This window comes from Dama dama, chromosome 29 (genome assembly GCF_033118175.1).
Source record: "Dama dama isolate Ldn47 chromosome 29, ASM3311817v1, whole genome shotgun sequence".
In the NCBI taxonomy this organism is placed as follows: Eukaryota; Metazoa; Chordata; class Mammalia; order Artiodactyla; family Cervidae; genus Dama; species Dama dama.
The window spans coordinates 62471934-62489919 of NC_083709.1; the positions used below are offsets into that span (position 1 = coordinate 62471934).

Here is a 17986-nt window from a genome sequence, read left to right on the forward strand (position 1 = left end):
AAGCTCTGGGTAGCTTTTTATAGAAAATGTATTGGTAGTTCTTTTTTATTTTTAACTTACTGTAGCATGCTATTTGTCTAAAATTTGAACACTTACAAAATTAATAGAGAATAAACTATTATCTGACATTATTGGAATTTTTGCAGCTCAGTACAGTGGTAATTAATGTTGCCGAGGTTAGCCTCCATATATAAACAGTTGCTTTTTTGCATACTGAAAACCCTGATGGGGCACGTTTGGAAGTTTTAATGGTTGAGGAAAACATGGCATTTTCCAGCAGTGTATAACTAAGAATCTGAATTAATTAGGTCATGTGGGTGGGTTGGGTGCTGTTCTTTTGGAAGGTTGGAGACGTGATCATGAAATCCCAGTGCTGATGTTTAAAGCAAAGGCCACAAATGTAGAAGTCTAGTGAGTTATTGAGAAAAGTTGGGGTGTAGGGAAGGATATATCTTTACCATCTAAACTCCAATCAAGGTTTTATAAAGAACCACATAGAATGAATAAGCGTCCTGTTAAACGCTTTTGAAAACAGATTCCAATCGTGAAAATTAATTCCTTTTTATGTCGTCCTGCTGCTTGAAGATTGACTTTTTAAGATGAATGCTGGTTAATAAATTGTGGTATTAACGTGGCACTGTTGTCCCTGCCTCCTCCTGATGGGCTTGCTGATGATAGTTTGCCTTTTCCTTAGGAAATATGACTACTAGACTATAAAGTGTGTTTTAATATCATCCTGCTAATATTTTGGGAATTTGTAACCAGCTGACTGTTCTCTTTATTGCTTTCCTTTTTTTTCTTTCTTTCTTTTTTTTTTTTTTTTTTTTTTTGCAGGCAGAGATTGTCAAGAGGCTGAACGCTATCTGTGCACAAGTCATTCCTTTCCTGTCCCAAGAGGTAAGGCAGGTGGTTTCAAGCATTGGGCTGGAAGGTACCGTTTTAGTGTTTTTGCAGATAAAACTGATTCTTTGGCCTTGTCTGTCTCTTGGTGTTTGCATTGCATATTTCTAAGATACAGTGTTCGCACTCCAACTTCCACACCTTATTAACATCCATTGGAATATAGTTGTTTTTATATAATTGAGTATTTTCTAATGTGCTAAGCAAAATTCAGTTGTTAAAATACTTTGTTGTCGTTGGACTACGTAGTGTTGCTTAGAATTATGATTTTGTCATAATGGCATCTAATAAGGCAGATTGAAAAATTGCCCAGAGGACAATAGCTGGTTCTACAGTTTTGTCACTGAGCATTAAGGATTGGCAGAAGCTAAATGAAACAAAGGTTTTTCATAGTAAACAAGCTAATGTAACTTTTGGCCAGCAGCTTTTCAAGTTACTTCTTATTACCTGATGAGCTCTTTACATAGTGGGTGCCTTTGGGAAAAGACACAAAGGATGGACTCGTGGACTCACTTCTCAGTACCAGGGCCTTCACGCTCACCACGCCCCAGCGTGCAGCTCACCTTGCTTGCCTCCGCTCCTGCTGGTGGACGTGTGCACGCTGCCCACAGGTGTGCACACCCACAGGTGTGCTCAGGGTGGGATGAGGAGGTGCATTTCTATTGCATTGTGGCTTCCTGGTGGCTTTTTTGCCACCCCCCCGCCCCCCTGCTTGCTTGCTTGCTTTTATTAGTTACAAAGTTTGGGTGCACCCGCTGGAGAGGGAATTTTTGCTTCTGGACTACTGAATTCTTCATTTGCTCAGGTAAGATCAGCTGTGAGAAGGAAGAAGCTAATAAATGGAGTAGCTGTCTGCCTTGCAGCCACAGTGCTGATGCCGTGGGCTGGGAGGCAGCGAGGCACTTTCCTCCCACCCTTTGGTTGGGTCACACTGCTTTTCAGGAGGGCAGTTCACCTGCCTGCCTGCCTGCAGGCTTGCGCTGAGGTTAGCATGCAGCCGGTGTGTGAACATGCATGTATGTTAGAGGTATGTGGGTCCATGCCTGACTTCTTACTCGGTCATTATTGGGTTAGATCTCAACAGCCATGACGACCTTTCAGTGGGAATATATCCTTTAGGGCTCTCGTATTCACAAACTGTGAACTTAAATTAACATCCTGAATTCAAATGCTTTTGTGGATCACAAACAACAAAGGATGTATTGTCTTTCTCATCCTTTAGCTGTGACCACAAAATCACCACCCACTGTATCCCCATTTACCTATTTCTACTTAGGATTTGGCTGTTGACCAGATTACACGGAGTGGGGAAAGGCACCAAAGGGGCCTATTTGCATTTCTTTAGGAAGCCTGGCTGCCCCTTACCTGAGCCAGACCAGCCCGTGTCTCTTCTTTAAGCAGCTCTGCTTTATGGAGACAGCCAGTGGGAAGAATGTGTAACCGGTTGTGCTCTGGACAGGCTGAGGTGTTGTTCCCCAAGGCAGAGGGAGAAGTCTGAATTTTTCTTGGGGTGGTGTTAGATTTTAGACTTCCGCAGGCACAGACTCCTACACATAATTAGCAGTACAACTTATTCCTGTGGCATTTTTTGCGGGATCTGTGAGGTTATGTTCAGAGGTGGGAGGAGATCGTGGGGTGTTGGTGGAGCTAGCTCATTTGCCAGCAGGTCGTTCTCCCACGTGAGTTATGTTGTTTGTGTGAGCAAGCCCGGTAGGAACAGAATGTGTAATGGTAGTGGTGCTGAGCGAGGCTGGACTGGAATTAATTGGCTCAGGAAGTCGTAGCCTGTAGAGGAAAGCCGTAGGGAGATGCTGGCAACTCCTTTTCTGCTTTAAGCTGGGAGGATAGGTGTCATAATCTCACAGCTATTTATTTCCCTAATACTTTTGACATTTCTTGGTTGAAATCCTTAACATGTGTCATGAATGACCTGTGTCACGGTTTTCTAAGTCCTGATTCTGTGTATGTCTTCTCTTATGCTTGCTTTGGATCTGATTGGCTTTTCCTTTTTTAGTTTCCTAAGGTGTGTGTATATCCTTTAGTGTGTGGGCCTCTGACATGTTTGTTCCTGACCATTCCAGGCCTCTGTGATGTTTTGTGTCTGAACACTGCCCACCTTGTTTCCTCTTCTGGGCATTCTCTAAGCATCACACTCCTCGCTTCTATCCTGAGGCCAGATGGACTGTAATCTGGAGGGTGGGGAGGAGACAGGTTATTAGAGGAAGATGAATTCTATTTCCTGTCTCTTCAGAGGCATGGAAAATCACTCTTGCATGGCTGCAAGCGTCACTTGGTGCTGGGACTGAGGGCTTTTAATCTGATCTCTTAACACCAGCTCTCTGTGTGACAGTCTTGCTGCCAGGATGGCAGCTGCGGCGTTAGAATTCATTGTGAAATATTTTTGTTTAAAAAGTAAATGAAACTAAAAGTAAATAAAAAATGGTTTTATTCCTAAAAATATTTAGAAAAAAAAAAAAAAACTAGTCCTGAAGACTATAGTGTGTAAGCTACAGGACAGTGATTGGAGCTATTTTTTGGAGTTTCCCAGGAATAGGAGGTAAATTTCCAGACATCTAAATAAGTCTATTTTTAATTTAGCTCCCATGTGCTGATTAATGTACCTGCTTAATATCGCTTGTGTCTAGGGTACTGCATTTTCTAAAATTAAAAAAATATAGTAGTGGATGACAACTATTGAATAAATTTAGTTTTACCTATAAGACTCTTGGGGGGAAGTAAGTTGTATAATTACAGCTCAAAGACTTGGAGTATGTCTACATATATAACGTCAGAGAAAAGTATTTTCTTATTAGGTTTCGCTAAAACACTTTAAAAAATTATAGCCATCTCTACTTCAGTGATGTGCTTACCGCACTCACAGCTACGTCCAGAGTCCCAGAGATATTGCCAACTGTTTACATGAAGTGAGTAGTCATCTCTTACAACTCTGAAAAATTTCACCGGATCCTTCAGTCAGAATTTCAAGAAAGCTATGAGTGAGTCCTCACCTACCTGAAGCTGCTCTTTTCTCCAACTTTCTTTTGGCTTTAGGGGATGGGTAAGACTTCTTTATTATATCCTGTGGCCCTCAGATTTCTTCTTTAAAAGGCAAATCTCAAAGTAGTAAATGGGAAGTTCTCTGTCTCATTTCAGGTCTTGTTTGCCGAGGAGGAACTGTAATCAGCTTCCTATTGGCAGTTCCATAAGCAGGAGATGGCCAGGGATGATGACGGTCACGTCTGAGTCCAGTGCTGGGCTCCCTGTTTATAACCTAGTTAAGCTGGGTGACCTTTAGCAAGTGATTTGCCTCTTTAAGCCTCAGTTTCCTCATCAATAGGATGACGTTAATAATAGCATGGAGCACATATGATTGCTGTGAGGAATACCTGGGATTGTCCGTGTGCAGCTTGGCGCATAATAATAAGCAGCTATTGAGGCTGACTGGCAATAGTAGCTGAGCAATAGCCGAGAAGCTCTGAGTTCCCTTCTAAGAGGACCTGGAGCCAGATCTCCTCCTCTTTTACTCGCTGCTCTTTGGAAGAACGAGTATTGCTTATCTTCCTCTCTGATGTCCTTACAGAGGAAAAAAGTATAAATTAAAACAACTCAGGGCTGTGAACTAGCTGAAAATTCAGTGAGATAGCCTCAAGGGCGATTCTCTTCTAGCTCCCAAAAATAGTTTTCCCATTTAGCAAACACCTGTCTCTCCCCAGCCAGCAGAGATCCAAAAGGGTGACAGCTCTTCAAGGTGCTCAACCTGTAGAGCTCAGGAGATGCAGTGATTTTGGATGGGGTCTGTGTCCTACCCACAGAACTATCAGAAAAAAAAAAGTTTCTCAACCCTGTTGGGAGACTGGCTGTTTTAAATACCTGGCGGCTTAGCTGTAGTTAATTTTGTTTTTCCAAGTAGTTTCTGTGGATGAACTCTCTTTTTTCATCAGCGATTTCAGGATATAGCTTGAAGACCCTTAGACCTTAGGAGCCCTCAGCAAAATTGAAGAATGCCTATAAGTATGGGCTTGTCTCCTGTGTCCCCTTGCCCCCTTTCCAGGGACATACGTTTAGGGAGATTCTAACGTAGATTGAAAACTGTGTGCCACTCGTTACACCCTGGCAGCAGGGCACAGTGTTTCTGGTAATTTGGCGTTTGCACCAACTCTGCCTCTTGCTGGCTTTTTACTGGGAGAGTTCATCTCTGTGAGTTGTAATACTCCCATACATGCTGAGAGGAACCCCTTTTGCAATGTATATTATATGTATTAACATGTAAAGCACTGGGGAGAGTGAAGGCCAGTAGTTGTCGCTGTTTCAACATTTCCTGGGAAATGAATTTTATTCCAGCTTATTTTGGGTCCCAAGGCATTTGGAGAGGAGGGAGGGACTTGATAAAAACTGGGAGTTGTTGTTGAAGGTAATGCTTCCCAAAGGGCTGGCTGGCAGTCTTCCTGTGAGGTGAGCTCGGCCTGCAGCTCCAGGGGCTGCTTCCAGCAGGGGATGGTTAGCTCCACACAGACCGTCTTTCAGAACAGAGGGAGTATTTTTTGGAAAACCAGTATTATCTTATCCTATTAGATTAAGTAAATATCAGGCACTAGCTAAGGATCTTACTTAGAAGACATTTGTGCTTTTTGGACTTTTCCCTCCTTGGATTATAAGATGGAATAGTTTATTTTTGAGATGGTTATAGAGTATGTTTCATGGTGACCAACAGGTGTTCTTAAGACATTTGAGAACCTCAAAGCCCTAATAGACTATAGGTCAGTAGATGGTGATGTATTATGTGATAGTTGAAAGTGTTCTTTCCCTAGAGTAGTGTGTACATTTTTCAGAAACTTGTTGCTCCCCTAGTAAGGAGCAGAGTTTGTTGAAAGAATTAGGTTATGCATGAAGGAGTGTACTGAGAGCCCAAGGACAGGCAGACTTGGGACCAGATCCGGGCTTAGTCACTTGCTTCTTTGATCATGTTGAACACAATACTTTTATTTTTTTTGGATTGAAGTTTTCTCATCTGAAAAATTGGACACCTATTCTGCAGGGTTGCTATATGAGGACTAGTGATCATGGAAAAGACCTAGCTGGGTATCATGCTGCTGTTAAAGAGACTAAAGGAACAGTGATTTGGGCAAGTTTGTTTTCCTCTCAAGTAACAGTTTGCATAGAAGCACCTGTAGCTAATTTGGTGACTCCACAATATTGTAAAGTCAACTTCCTTCTATATTGATGTTCATCATGCCTAGCACCACCACATCCTCCCCCAGCCAGCAGGAAGGGTGAGACAGGACATGTGTTTTCTCTTTTTTAAGGACATGATGTGAATGCTGCTCCCATTTGTGCTCACTTTGCAATGGCCAGTGCCTAGTTACATGCCAATAGCTAGTTGCAAGGGAGACTTGGAAGTGTAGTCCTAGCTGAGTATGCCCACCTAAAACTTACACTAATGGAAGAGAAAGGATTTCAGGAGACAGCTAGCAATTGTTTCTAGATACAGTGCTATGCATAAAATAGTGAGCATTATTATTATTGCCAGTGTTGATTTGAAGGGAAGTCCTATTGAACCAGTGGTATGTGTTTGTTACAAATTTTAGCTCTGACTATATAATCAGCACGACCCATATTTTAGCAATCACATAAAAGATAAAATAATGCATAGTTCTTGTTATAGAAATCTCCTGCCGGGTCTAAACTGTAGGAAAAGAGTCACCCATCAGGTATTGTTTATCATTCATACATCCACAGAGGGTGTAAAGGAACCCAACATGAGCAGTGATGGGCCCTGTGGGCTGTCTAGATCTAGATGCACAGCCTGTGTTTATGCCCATACTTTATAAAAAGCACAGAGACTTGTGAAGACACCTCTCAATTGAAGAATGGAATATAGGAGGTCACTCATAGGCCTGCCATATTTTATATTAGCCTTGCTGGAAGGAAAATGCCACTTGAAACTGGAAAAGTTGTTAAGGAAATCGCTTCTGATAAGTGGAACATTTGTGAGCCCTTAAATTATATCTATCTCAGACATACTCTTGTACATACATCTTGTCCTTGAGCTGGAGAAAATGGGATCAAAATTTTTGGCAGTTTCCTTCCCCTCCAAATCATGGAAAATAAATTAGATAAGTCATTTTTGGTTTTGTGGAATTTTAAGACATCCAGAAAAAGTAGCTCAGGTTGATTGTTTTGCAGCATCAAATTTGATCCATTTTAGTGTCTTGGACTTCAAGCCATTTGTATCCACAGCCTGAAGTAACCTGAAAGGTATGTTTGTACCTTACTGGACAGGGTGAAAGAACAGGAAGTGATCCCTTAGGACCAGTGTCTTCCTAATTCACATTTATTAAACCATGGTCATCATTAGATTTGGAGAAATGACATTATTCATCTTTAACCTTGTTTTCGACAGGTTGTTACAACTTGTTTCTAGGACATTCAGTGCCAGTTACCCTCCTCCTCTAGACCTCTGCAATTCCTTTGCTAAGGTTTTTTATTCCTTGAGTTCTTTAAGCAGAAAGCAGGCTTCTTGGAGGCTGTAGAGGAGCCCAGATTGGAGTGAGCAGCTCTTTTTGCCTTGCATCTGTGAATATTACCTTGGGGGGAAAAAAGAATTCAAATCATTATTTTGAACACATTTTAACAAAAAAGCTCTCTGATCGTTAGAATTTTTAGAAGTAAAAATTTTAAGCCTTTTTACTTTTATTCTTATATTTATCTAAAGGAAAGGGAACATTCCAACTTGAATGCTTTTGGGGGCAAGTTTAATTTTAACTCAAAACTTTTTATTTCCTAGTTAGCTTTTCTAACGAGTAGTAGCACCAAGTAGTTGTGTTTGCTCCAGAATTCTGTAGGTTTATTTAGGTGATCTACCTTGCATTTAAATAGTAGAAAATAATACACAATTATATAGTAATTACAATTGTATAGTACCGATACCACGCATTTAAGTTCCAGTAAGCTAAGATGCCAGTCAAATCAAATGACACATGAATTTCTGTTTCGTTATTTCTACTTTCCATAAATTTGGTCCTTTTAATTTGATGAAAAACAAAACCTTTCACTATGTTATGAGATAATGGTTGTATGTGTAGTGCTGTTTTTTTTTTTTTTGGCACCCAGCTTAACATGATACTGAATTACTCTGAACTGCATTTTGCATGTATAGAATCATTGTAAAATAGAAGTTGAAAAATGTGATCAGTCACTTTCCTATTGCGCCTTAGGGAGGAAATGAACAAAATGCAGTGGTTACATGCACGGGCGGCAGTGTTCTCGCCTCATAATGGCACCAGGTTAACTTGTCTTACTCCTTGTTAACTTTGTGAGGAATCAATGGCTTGTGGATAACACGGTTTGATGTAGGAGAGAGAGCTTGGCTGAAATCACCAGAGATCCCCTGATAAGTATGCAGTGACACCTGTAAGACCATCTTCCGAGATCATTCGTTAAGCGCCAGCAACCTTCACTGGACATGTCTGCTTTGCGCTCAGTGCCATTTTATCTGTGTTGGTAATGTGTTGTGACAGTGCTGTTATGTCTAAGGATGTCCTAAAATGACTGACACACCTGGATTGGGGCTTTAGCGGATTTGAACCAGTTTTCTACTTTTTACGTTGGGCAACCTTTCATTTAAAACATTTTTTCTTAACAACACTGAGTGAGGCATCAGAGCATAATCCTGTCCCATGTTGCATGGTTGACTAATTGGCTTGTTCTGCATGGTTGTGTATTTGGATTGACAGTTGGATACTTGGTGAGATCCTTATGGTAGCATCATGACCTGCTTCCCCTTAGGAAATGAAAGATGGTTCTCAAGAGGGAGAACTTTTTTTCGGTAGGCTTTTTTTGCCTTGCATCTGTGAATATTAACAAGAAAAAAATGATTCAAATCATTATTTTGAACACACTTAATCAAATGTGGGCCTCCTTCCAAAGGCAGCAGTGCCAACTCTTATCAATATGTGTCCAAGAAAATTGGTGCATATTTGAGAACCTGACTCATTTCTTTGACTTTTTGTTAGATAGCAGTTGGATTATTACTGGACCTAAGCTTTAAGGTACCTTAGGTTAGAGCTGCATTGTCCAGTATAGTAGCCATAGCCATAAGTGACTATCTAGATTTAAATTAAGGTTAAATATGAGTGACTTTGTGGCTCAGACAGTAAGGAATCTATCTACAATGTGAGAGACCCAGGTTTGATCCCTGGGTCGGGAAGTTCCCCTGGAGAAGAGAAGGGCAGTCCACTCCAGGATTCTTGCCTGGAGAATCCCTTGGACAGAGGAGCTTGGAGGGCTGCTGTCCATGGGGTCGCAGAGAGTGCACATGACTTGAGTGACTGATGCTTTCCCTTTGACTTTTCAAAGTTAAATATCATTAAAAACTCAGTTTCTCAGTCACAGTAGTCACGTTTCAGGTGCTCAATATCCACCCATATGTGGCTAGTCACTACAATACAGATTAGAACATTTCCAGCATTGCAGGGTTTTGTGTTGGAAGGCTCTGGACCTGTAGAACTTATTGGACATACCAGTAAAGAACGCCCTGCCTGCATGTGAGTGAGAATGAAGACGTCAAGGCCACATGGTCTGTACGAGAAAGACACCGGCGACAGTTTCCAGAGTGTGTCCTGAGAGCCAAAGTTCCACAGCCAAAATTGTTTGGAAAGGCCTGCATACATATTTGCCCTCTTTTTGAGATTTGAAACTGAGCAGATGAGCAGTTTGCCTGGTGTTAGTTGAATTAAATCCTGTGAGTTTTAAAATTTTGTTTTGTGTAAGTAATACCTAATTTCTTAAGGGACTAACATTTCTTGGAATAATATTTAGGAAAGACTGACTAGAAGGATTTTGGTTAAATTTAAAGCTTATTTGTGTTAGTAAACTGCTGAAAAAGGCTCAGTGGGTTTTAGTCTGACTTAATAGACATGGAGTGACACTTTTACTGGGGTTTGATCTGCTTAGGACCCACTTGAGTCTGGGTGGGCAAGTTGGGCACAACCAGAGGAATATGTAGAAGGATGGGTCTGTGAGAGACAGTGACCTCGAGATGTTTAACCTGGAATGGAGAAAATTGAAAACACGCATCATGCCATTTTCAAATCTTTGAGGTGCACTACTGTGGAAGAGAAATTAGAGGCAAATTGGGTGGGAAGAAGTTACAGGGAGGTCGAGTTCTACTCAGTGATAGAGCCCATTGCCCCAAAGTGGATAAAACTTGTGTGTGAGGTTGTGAGTTCAGGCCCCAGTATCTTTCCCCTTAGAATATTTCATTAGCTCTCTCCCTCTAATCTGGTTCACTCCCTGTCATCCAGCTTCGCCACTATTACCAGATCCATCTGACTAAAATGCAGAACTGATAGCACTCAGTGGCTTAAAAATTTTAAATAAGAAGTATCTTCCCAGGGTGAAGTCCAGCTTCTTTGCCTGTCATGCAGAGCTTTTCACCGTCTGGCCTCCTCCTGCCTCACAGAGTTCACTCCCCACTGGTGTGTGGTTCTGTGGAGCATGCCCGCACCACACTCAGACGACTCCACATGCCTACTTCTGTTGTCCTTTTTGTGAACACCTCTTCCACGTGAAGGAGTTTTCCACATGTGTCTTTGCTGTGCGCGGGAAGGACCTCAGAACCCTGCCTTGCCTTCTGTTTCCAGCTTCGTCCCCTCCCCCACCGTCCTTCCGCAGCCACACCTTCTCTCTGTTCCCTGATGGACATGCTTCTTTATGCTTCGGGACCTTATCCAAGCTGTTCGCTCGGCCTTCGTTTCTCCTTGCTTTTTACTCACAGAACTCCTGCCCGTTCTCCTAGTCACAGTTATTAGGGCCAACTTCCTTAAAGAATCTTCTAGAGCTCTAAGGTTTGATAAGCTGTTTTTCTGATTAGCAATTGTGTAGCATCCTGTAGTCATCTTTGTGGAAACTATCTTGCAATTGTAATTACAAAATCTCTTGAGTATTCACTGTCTTGTTGATTAATCTCGGTTCCTACCACAGTGCTCGACACAGAGTAGGTGCTTAATAAATAATTGAATGAATGAATAAGAAAACAAAGCCTTTCCTTGTTGCCTCAGGAATTGTGCTGACCATTCCTGCTAATAATCTTCCCTTGTAGTTTAAATTCTTGTATTATAAGATGCTCTGTGTGAATTGTGTATGTGTGGGGGAGGGACATGACGTGTGTGTGTGTGTGTGTGTCTGTGTGCTCAGTCATGTCCAACTCTTTGCGACCCCATGGACTCTAGCCCTCCAGGCTTCTCTGTCCATGGGATTTTCCAGGTCAGAATACTGGAGTGGTTTGCCATTTCCTACTCCAGGGGATATTTCTGACCCAGGGCTCGGACCTGCGTCCCCTGTATCTCTTGCATTGGCAGGCGGATTCTTTACCACTGTGCCACCTGTGGAAGATATATGTGTGTGGGGGGGAGTGGCATTATCTCTTGCTTACTTTTGCATTTCCACATATCTGGAGAAGAAACCTAGCTCCTTGTACATGTCTGTCCTTACTACCCCTATCAAAAAGAGAGAGATTAAAAAAAAATTTTAAGTTGTGATATAGTTTTTTAAAGTTTTTTTTAGATTTTTAAAATTTTTATTGTAACGCCCCAAAGTATTGCCATGGCAGGTATTGCCCTAATAGTGCCCTCTGAGAAAAGTATGTTCAACATATAAGGAATATATATTCTAGTGGTTTGTAAATGCCTGATTTTCAGTAGGCTTTATTGGACTTATCATAAGCTTGTATTGTTTTAGTCTCTTTCTTGTAGGAAAAAATGTTTTCAGTACTTTTAACGGATTAAGTGCAAAGGTAATTTTATGATGATGAAAGTAAGTAGGCAAGTGATTCAATGTATAGAGTTTCATTTTACTAGTCCTTTTTTACAACCATGCATGTATTCCCTAAATCACAGAATTTATTGAGATGTAATTTACACATCATAAAAATCATTTTAGGTGATTTTTTACTAAAAAAAATTTTTAGTAAATTTCCAGAGTTGTGCAGCCATAATCAAAATTGAGGTATTTTTGTTTGGGGTTTTTGTTTTTTTTTTTTTGGATTTTTTTTTAGAAAATGATAAATCACAGTATTTTAAAGAATAAATATCTGAGCCCCCCGCCCCCTTTTTCTTTTCTCTTCCAAATCCGAGTTGGAGGCTCCTCTCTCAGAGACCTGTGGCTTATTAATACATTCCTAGTGGCTCCTTATTTGGTGATACTGATAGAAAGTTCAGACTGGGAGTTTGTATCTGAGTGAGCAGCTTGAGACTGGTCACAGGACTCTTCCTCCTCCAGATTTACTGGGGCTAGATGGCTGTCACCACTTGCGGTGAGGCCACAGAAGAGATCGGCAGGAAGTGGGAGAGGAAATGAGATGTGGGTGGAGTGGGAGGAGAGGAGCAGATGGGGAAGGGGAAGAGAAGAAGAAGAGAGAGCAGACATAATGGGAAAGCCATCACGGTTCTAAGATGTGAAAACTTGCTGTATCTTCTGAGCCAGAGAACTTATATGTTAAAATTTGAAAATGGAAAAACAATGCCTCTTTGGGTGCACTTGTGAGAGTATTTTGGGTTTTCTTCCTCCAGTGTTCATTCTTTTATGATCATTTGCCCTTCCTGCTGCTGCTTCAGGGTGTGATACAGCGTTGACCGTGTGCTGAGTGAACAATGTCGGAGTGTTTCTGGTGCTTTCAGAACTCCTGGGGAGGATGCATTCTTTGTCTTAGGGAGCTCCTGTTGAAAAAGTCCTTAAGTGCCACATGATTCACAGTTGTAAGCAGAAATAGGGAAGTAAAATCCTGAACTACAGGTAAAGTTCAGTTGTGGTATTAGCCCATGGCCATTGCCATGATAGAAAAGGAAGGAGCTGAATCATGACTTCCATTGTCATTTTAGCTTTTTAGCAAGAGTTTCTATAAAAGCATCTGATGTCAGTGTTACGGTTCACTGGTGTGTTTCTGGTTTTCTCAGTAAACGTACCTGATTTTAATGCCAAGTCAGAAAGATATCCCCACTGCCTAAGGCATCTTTGCTCATCTTGGCAGTTGGAATCCAGTTTATGAAGCAAGAGTTGAGTGATCTTCATGGTAGAAAGGCCCTAAGTAGATGTATTTTCTGCATCTCTCTCTCATGGAACTGTTCTTTGAATACTTAATGTGAAGGAGATGATATTTCAGTTACATGGAAGTAATGTACAGAAATGGCCCAGGGTGAGAGCTTTTAAAAACTTGAGTTTAATGAATGGGTGCATGAATGGAATGAGATGTGTGTTGGATAAGGGTCCATGTATTCCTTTGGCTTTCAGTTTCTTAGAAGTTTTGAGCAGCCATTGTTGAGTGTTGGAAAGTAAAAGGTAGAAAATGCCATAAAAATTTTTGTCCATAAATTCACTCTGAGTATTAGCTAATTCCCAGGATATTCTGCAGGGTTTTTGTTGGCTTGTTTTTTCTACTTTCTCACTGCTGCTAGTTTTCACTATGCTGACAACCAGATTTGTCCTAAATCTCAATATGAGCCCTGTGCTTGGTACATGGAAGCTGTTCAGTAAACATATATGTTATGGTTCAGGTAGTCTTCACAGAAGAAGAACTGTGATTGGTCATTTCTATCACCTATGCCTCTCTGTTCCCTCCAGTGTTTTCATGAATCTTTAGGATTTTTACTTTGAGAGAAAGAGGAAAGTGAATTATTTCACTTTGGCAGATATTTTAAAGATGGATGGAAATAGCTATCAAGATTTGGGGGATTGCTTCTGAAGCTCTTGTTTGGAAATAAACTCTTGGAATTAAACGAATCAAGGTATAATGCACTGATCAATTATTTGACAATTTTCTTTGCTTTATTCATGGGCATAAAATAAAGATTAGGAAATCAAGGGTGAGGACACCACATGTAGATAAACTGAAGCAGTTTCCTTTCCCACATCACCTCTCCCGCTACCACCTTACACAGCTGGGAGATGGAAGTAGTGGTCACCAAGTTTATCCCAGTAACTGTGTATTTGGGGACTTTGGAATATAGTATTAGGTAGGTCACATATGACTGATGGCCTTGCTCTTTCTGTGCATTAAGTTGTATGATAGCTGAGCTTCATATGCACCTCAGACCAGTAGAGAAATTAGTATATTTCTCAATTGGAATCAACCAAAAGGAGACTCTCCCCAGCCACACAGGAGTACCTATTTCATAGCACCATCTCTTTGGCTTTTCGTTTACTAAACCGAGTTGAAAAAAGTACAGGAAAGACCTATTTTAGACTGAATTGAGTATGTACTAGAGTGTTCAAGTGTATTTAGTTAGGAATAATATTTACATTTTGGGGGTACTTTTATAAGTACTTGTGTATGTCCAGGTATGAGTGCCTCCAGGCAGAGACTTTTATGACATTTAACTTCTCTTATATTAGAAAAATTACTAAAATCAGATATTGTTCTTTCTCTTTAGAATTGAATCGTGGTCAGAGGGATTTTCCTATATTCTCCATCTTAAGTTTTCAAAAGAAAAATAACACTAGGGTTTTAGTTTTCCTGTTGCATTTAAAAGAAATACCTGAAGTCCTTAAACTTGACCGCTCTGCCGGCAAGAGTTGTATGTTTGTAATATCTTTAAATATGCAGCCCTTCCTGACAAGTAAAAATAGAGCACTGAAACATAAACACTGAAGTCTGTGTGTCCTTCTAGTGTCTTCTCTAGCAAATACCAGGTGGAAACTTAAAAATAAGTGCTTTTAGGAAATATTTTCAAAACATATTTTTTGGTGGTGGCAGAGAGTAAGGGGATATAGAGAAAGCAGGTGGGATGGGTGGTTTTATTTTGTTAGTATATCAGAAGATGTTGGGTCGTAGTGTACTACTGACTCGAAAGTACAATTTAATTGCTTCTATCAGTTGTAAGCGAGCATCCTTCATGGAGGCACAGGGATGATCCCTGCGATTGGATGTCCAGTTACTCCTCAGCTCTGTAGACACAGAGGTGCCCTAGACAGTCTTCCGCCACTTGGGGCTTTTATTGGAATATGGAGACCCCTTGAATCCTGTTTTGCATGTAATTAAATTTAGAGGACATGTTAGGAAAAGCTGTTCTTGACTGACCAGAAGACAAATAATTGTATTCTGTTTCTGATCTTCATTTATAGCACCAGCAACAAGTGGTGCAGGCTGTGGAGCGGGCCAAGCAGGTGACCATGGCGGAGCTGAACGCCATCATCGGGGTACGTGGCCTTTCCCTTTTGGCTCTGATCATCTCAGTGTGTGTCGCTGGCGCTCTCGAGTGCGCTCTCTAAATTTTGTTCAGTCGAAGAGGCAAAGGCAATAGAGGATCCCATAGTGAAATGGAGCACTTGGCCTTCAATCTTGCCAAGTTTGATGGCTGCCTCAGAAACTCTGGACACATTCTCACCAATTCCAGTTGACATGTTCCTGAAAATTCTCCCCTAGGGAGACTAGGTAGTTCTTTTTCATAGTATTTCTTTCCTTCGCAATCAGCCTCTATTGCTAGCCTTTTGCCAGTCAAAAGACACAGATTGCCCTAATGTTAAAATGACCTGATTTCTTTTATCTTTCCTCAAATATAGGTTGTCTTAATATCATGTTTAGTGAAATAACATACACATTTTCACATCTCTCTGCTACTCTTCCTCACCTTTGACGAGTGGTTTTTAAGGACTAGTGTCCATTTGTAGTAAAAATGATAGATGAACTATATAGCTTTTTGCAAAATCAGCGGCCCAGTTGGAAAATCCCTCACAGTACCAGTAATATTGCATAGAAATCCTGCTGGAATTCGTGGGTTTGAGCAGTTACTCCAATTCCACTTACATTTTTGTTCTCCTCAGTTAAGGTAACCAGTAATAAAAAAGGTGCTAAAACTTAGCAAGAAATCCTAGCTGAAAAAAAGCACGATATTCACATGTCTGTTTATGCAGCTGTTAGGAGTGGTTCTGTAGATTATTTTAATGAAGACATGTCAACTGTACTTTCCTCTTTCTGCCTCCCCCCCAATACTTTCTTTTGTGTATAGATAATACACAAAAGTCTTTTCTCTTTTTTTGCCCTCAGTGTATCAAACACACTTTGAAATGCTAATTATTCCATTTACTTTCATTAAAATTCAAATTGCTGAGTGAAGATGCGGATAAGGGTCGCCTGATAATCAATCTGAAGTGAAGATATTGCTTCAATTATGCCTCTGTCTTTTAACAAGGAAATCAGAACTCTGGGATGGCTGCTGATGGTTGTGGAGCTATAGTCTGATTGCAGCTTGTTTTTTAATGGGCTATTTTGAGCTCTATTTTGTGTCCCTCTGACCACAAGAAAATACTGGTAGTAGATTAGAAGGCATAGTAAATGGAGAAGAGTAACCTTTATTTCCTTGGAAGTGCCCCTTGGAAAGAAGAGGATGAATCACAACATCACAGCAAGCCATGTAGAGACTCGTTTCTTGTACATTTTCTGTGTTCTGGGGGTAGGGTAGAGATGAGAGATGATTACATTTCACAATTAGTTTTTATTTCCAGAAATTCAGAGAACGGCAGTGTAGTAATTTTTTTTTTTTTTAACACTGAGAAAGCTTAAATTTTCATGTTAGCATATATGTACATACCAGCTGTATTTGCTTGAAGCACTTGTTGTGTTCCTGTTGGGATATAGTTCGGTTACCAAATCTCTCAAGGTCACTCAGCATAGAACCTGTTTTTCTTACATGCTATCCTGTCTCCTGTTGAAGGAGACAATGTGTGGGTGAGGACCCATAGGAGAGCCTCCTGGGTCATTTCTGGTGTGGTGTTTATTTTTATATGAACTCCTGAAATACAGGTAGCTAGCCTACCTCATGTCTGGTGGGCAGCCTTTTCTGGAATGCTTTTTTGTTTCTTTTTGAGTCTTATTAGTTACTGTCTGTACAGTGGTGAGATTAATCTAAATCAAAACTGCATTGTTTTGTGTTGGATGTTGCTTAAAAATATGAGGGAAGATATAAAAGCAGAACACATTCCCTTTCTTTCATCACATCAAGTATATTTTTAACACTGTTTTATATCTATTTCATTTTTACATACTTTGTTTTGAATGGGATGGCAGATTGCCTTTTCTCAGGCAGAAGATGATTTGTTAGACTGTAGCTGAGTAACTGACAGACATATTGTGCATATATGGGTTTAATTATTAAAGCTAATTTCATTTGGTGACCTAAAAACTTATTTGAAGAACTAAGTCAGTAGAGCTGCACGCTATCAAAGCACTGTGTGCTATAGTTTGTGGATCTGGTGGCAATTCCAAATTATTTGTATCTGAGCTGAAAATGGAATCAAAATCATGTAATCTGACTGTTCTGAAAAACAGATTGCAGAAATAGAAAAACAAAACCAGCAGTTTTGGGAAATCACAAACCAAGTGCGAAGGGAAGAGCCCCATCACAACCAACTCACTTGATGCATTTCTGTGGCTACTGTTGGTTTTCTTCGTTTCAGCCCCTCTTAGTGCCTCGTGTCCACTACCTTTCAGAGTTACAACATTGTGTACCTGTATATGCACCTACTGTTCTGGGCCCTGTTAGGCATGGCTGTGTTGTGAGCTGGTGACATCTTGACCTGCTGCCAAAAGTGACGAGGGGTCAGTTTTAGATTTTTGTGACTTAATTTTTTAGGTAGTCAACAGTGATTTTCTGCACCAAGGGAACTTTCCCTCCTGAGAGGCAAAGACCCATCTAAGCCCCTGTAGACCTTCATTTATTTGCCACTGCATATGTATCTGTTTTATATGTAGGCACACCATCCAGACAAGTGCAAATGTTCCCCAATTTAATGAAATCTGATGAAGCACCTTTTTAACTCTGCAATATTATTCTACCTTCGTTGGTAAATGAGCCAAACCAGTGATCCATGCAGTTTAAATGCAAAAAGCTGAAGTGAGCCTGAAACCTGGAGAGGCGGCTTGTTCTCTTGACAATAAGCTAGTTGTGTTTAATGGAATGAAACACAGTTATAATGATTTCTTTCACAGGTCATGTTCAGTTTAAAACTGTTGATAGATTGAAATAAGTTAAATATCATTTGTCTTTTATTTATAAGGAAAAAAACCCAGGGAAAGGCCTGTGTTGTTTTCTATAGT

The 17986-nt window shown here is 40.6% G+C and overlaps 1 protein-coding gene across 15 annotated transcripts in view; it reads left to right on the top strand.

Annotated features, from left to right (window-relative positions):
* The window catches only part of TLE4 (TLE family member 4, transcriptional corepressor), a 150496-nt gene that overhangs the window by 37677 nt on the left and 94833 nt on the right, over nt 1–17986 (top strand). For 7 of the 15 annotated variants that reach the window (XR_009691082.1, XM_061132412.1, XM_061132413.1 and 4 more), the window contains 2 exons: nt 835–897; nt 15016–15090. The exons of 1 other annotated variant lie outside the window; for it this stretch is intronic. Coding sequence is in view for 13 of the 14 variants with exons in the window: in XM_061132412.1 (XP_060988395.1) it covers nt 835–897; nt 15016–15090 (138 nt within the window). In the remaining variant the exon portion in view is untranslated. The remainder of the gene's footprint in view (nt 1–834; nt 898–15015; nt 15091–17986) is intronic. 7 more of the 15 variants (XM_061132419.1, XM_061132420.1, XM_061132421.1 and 4 more) reach the window with 2 other exon arrangements.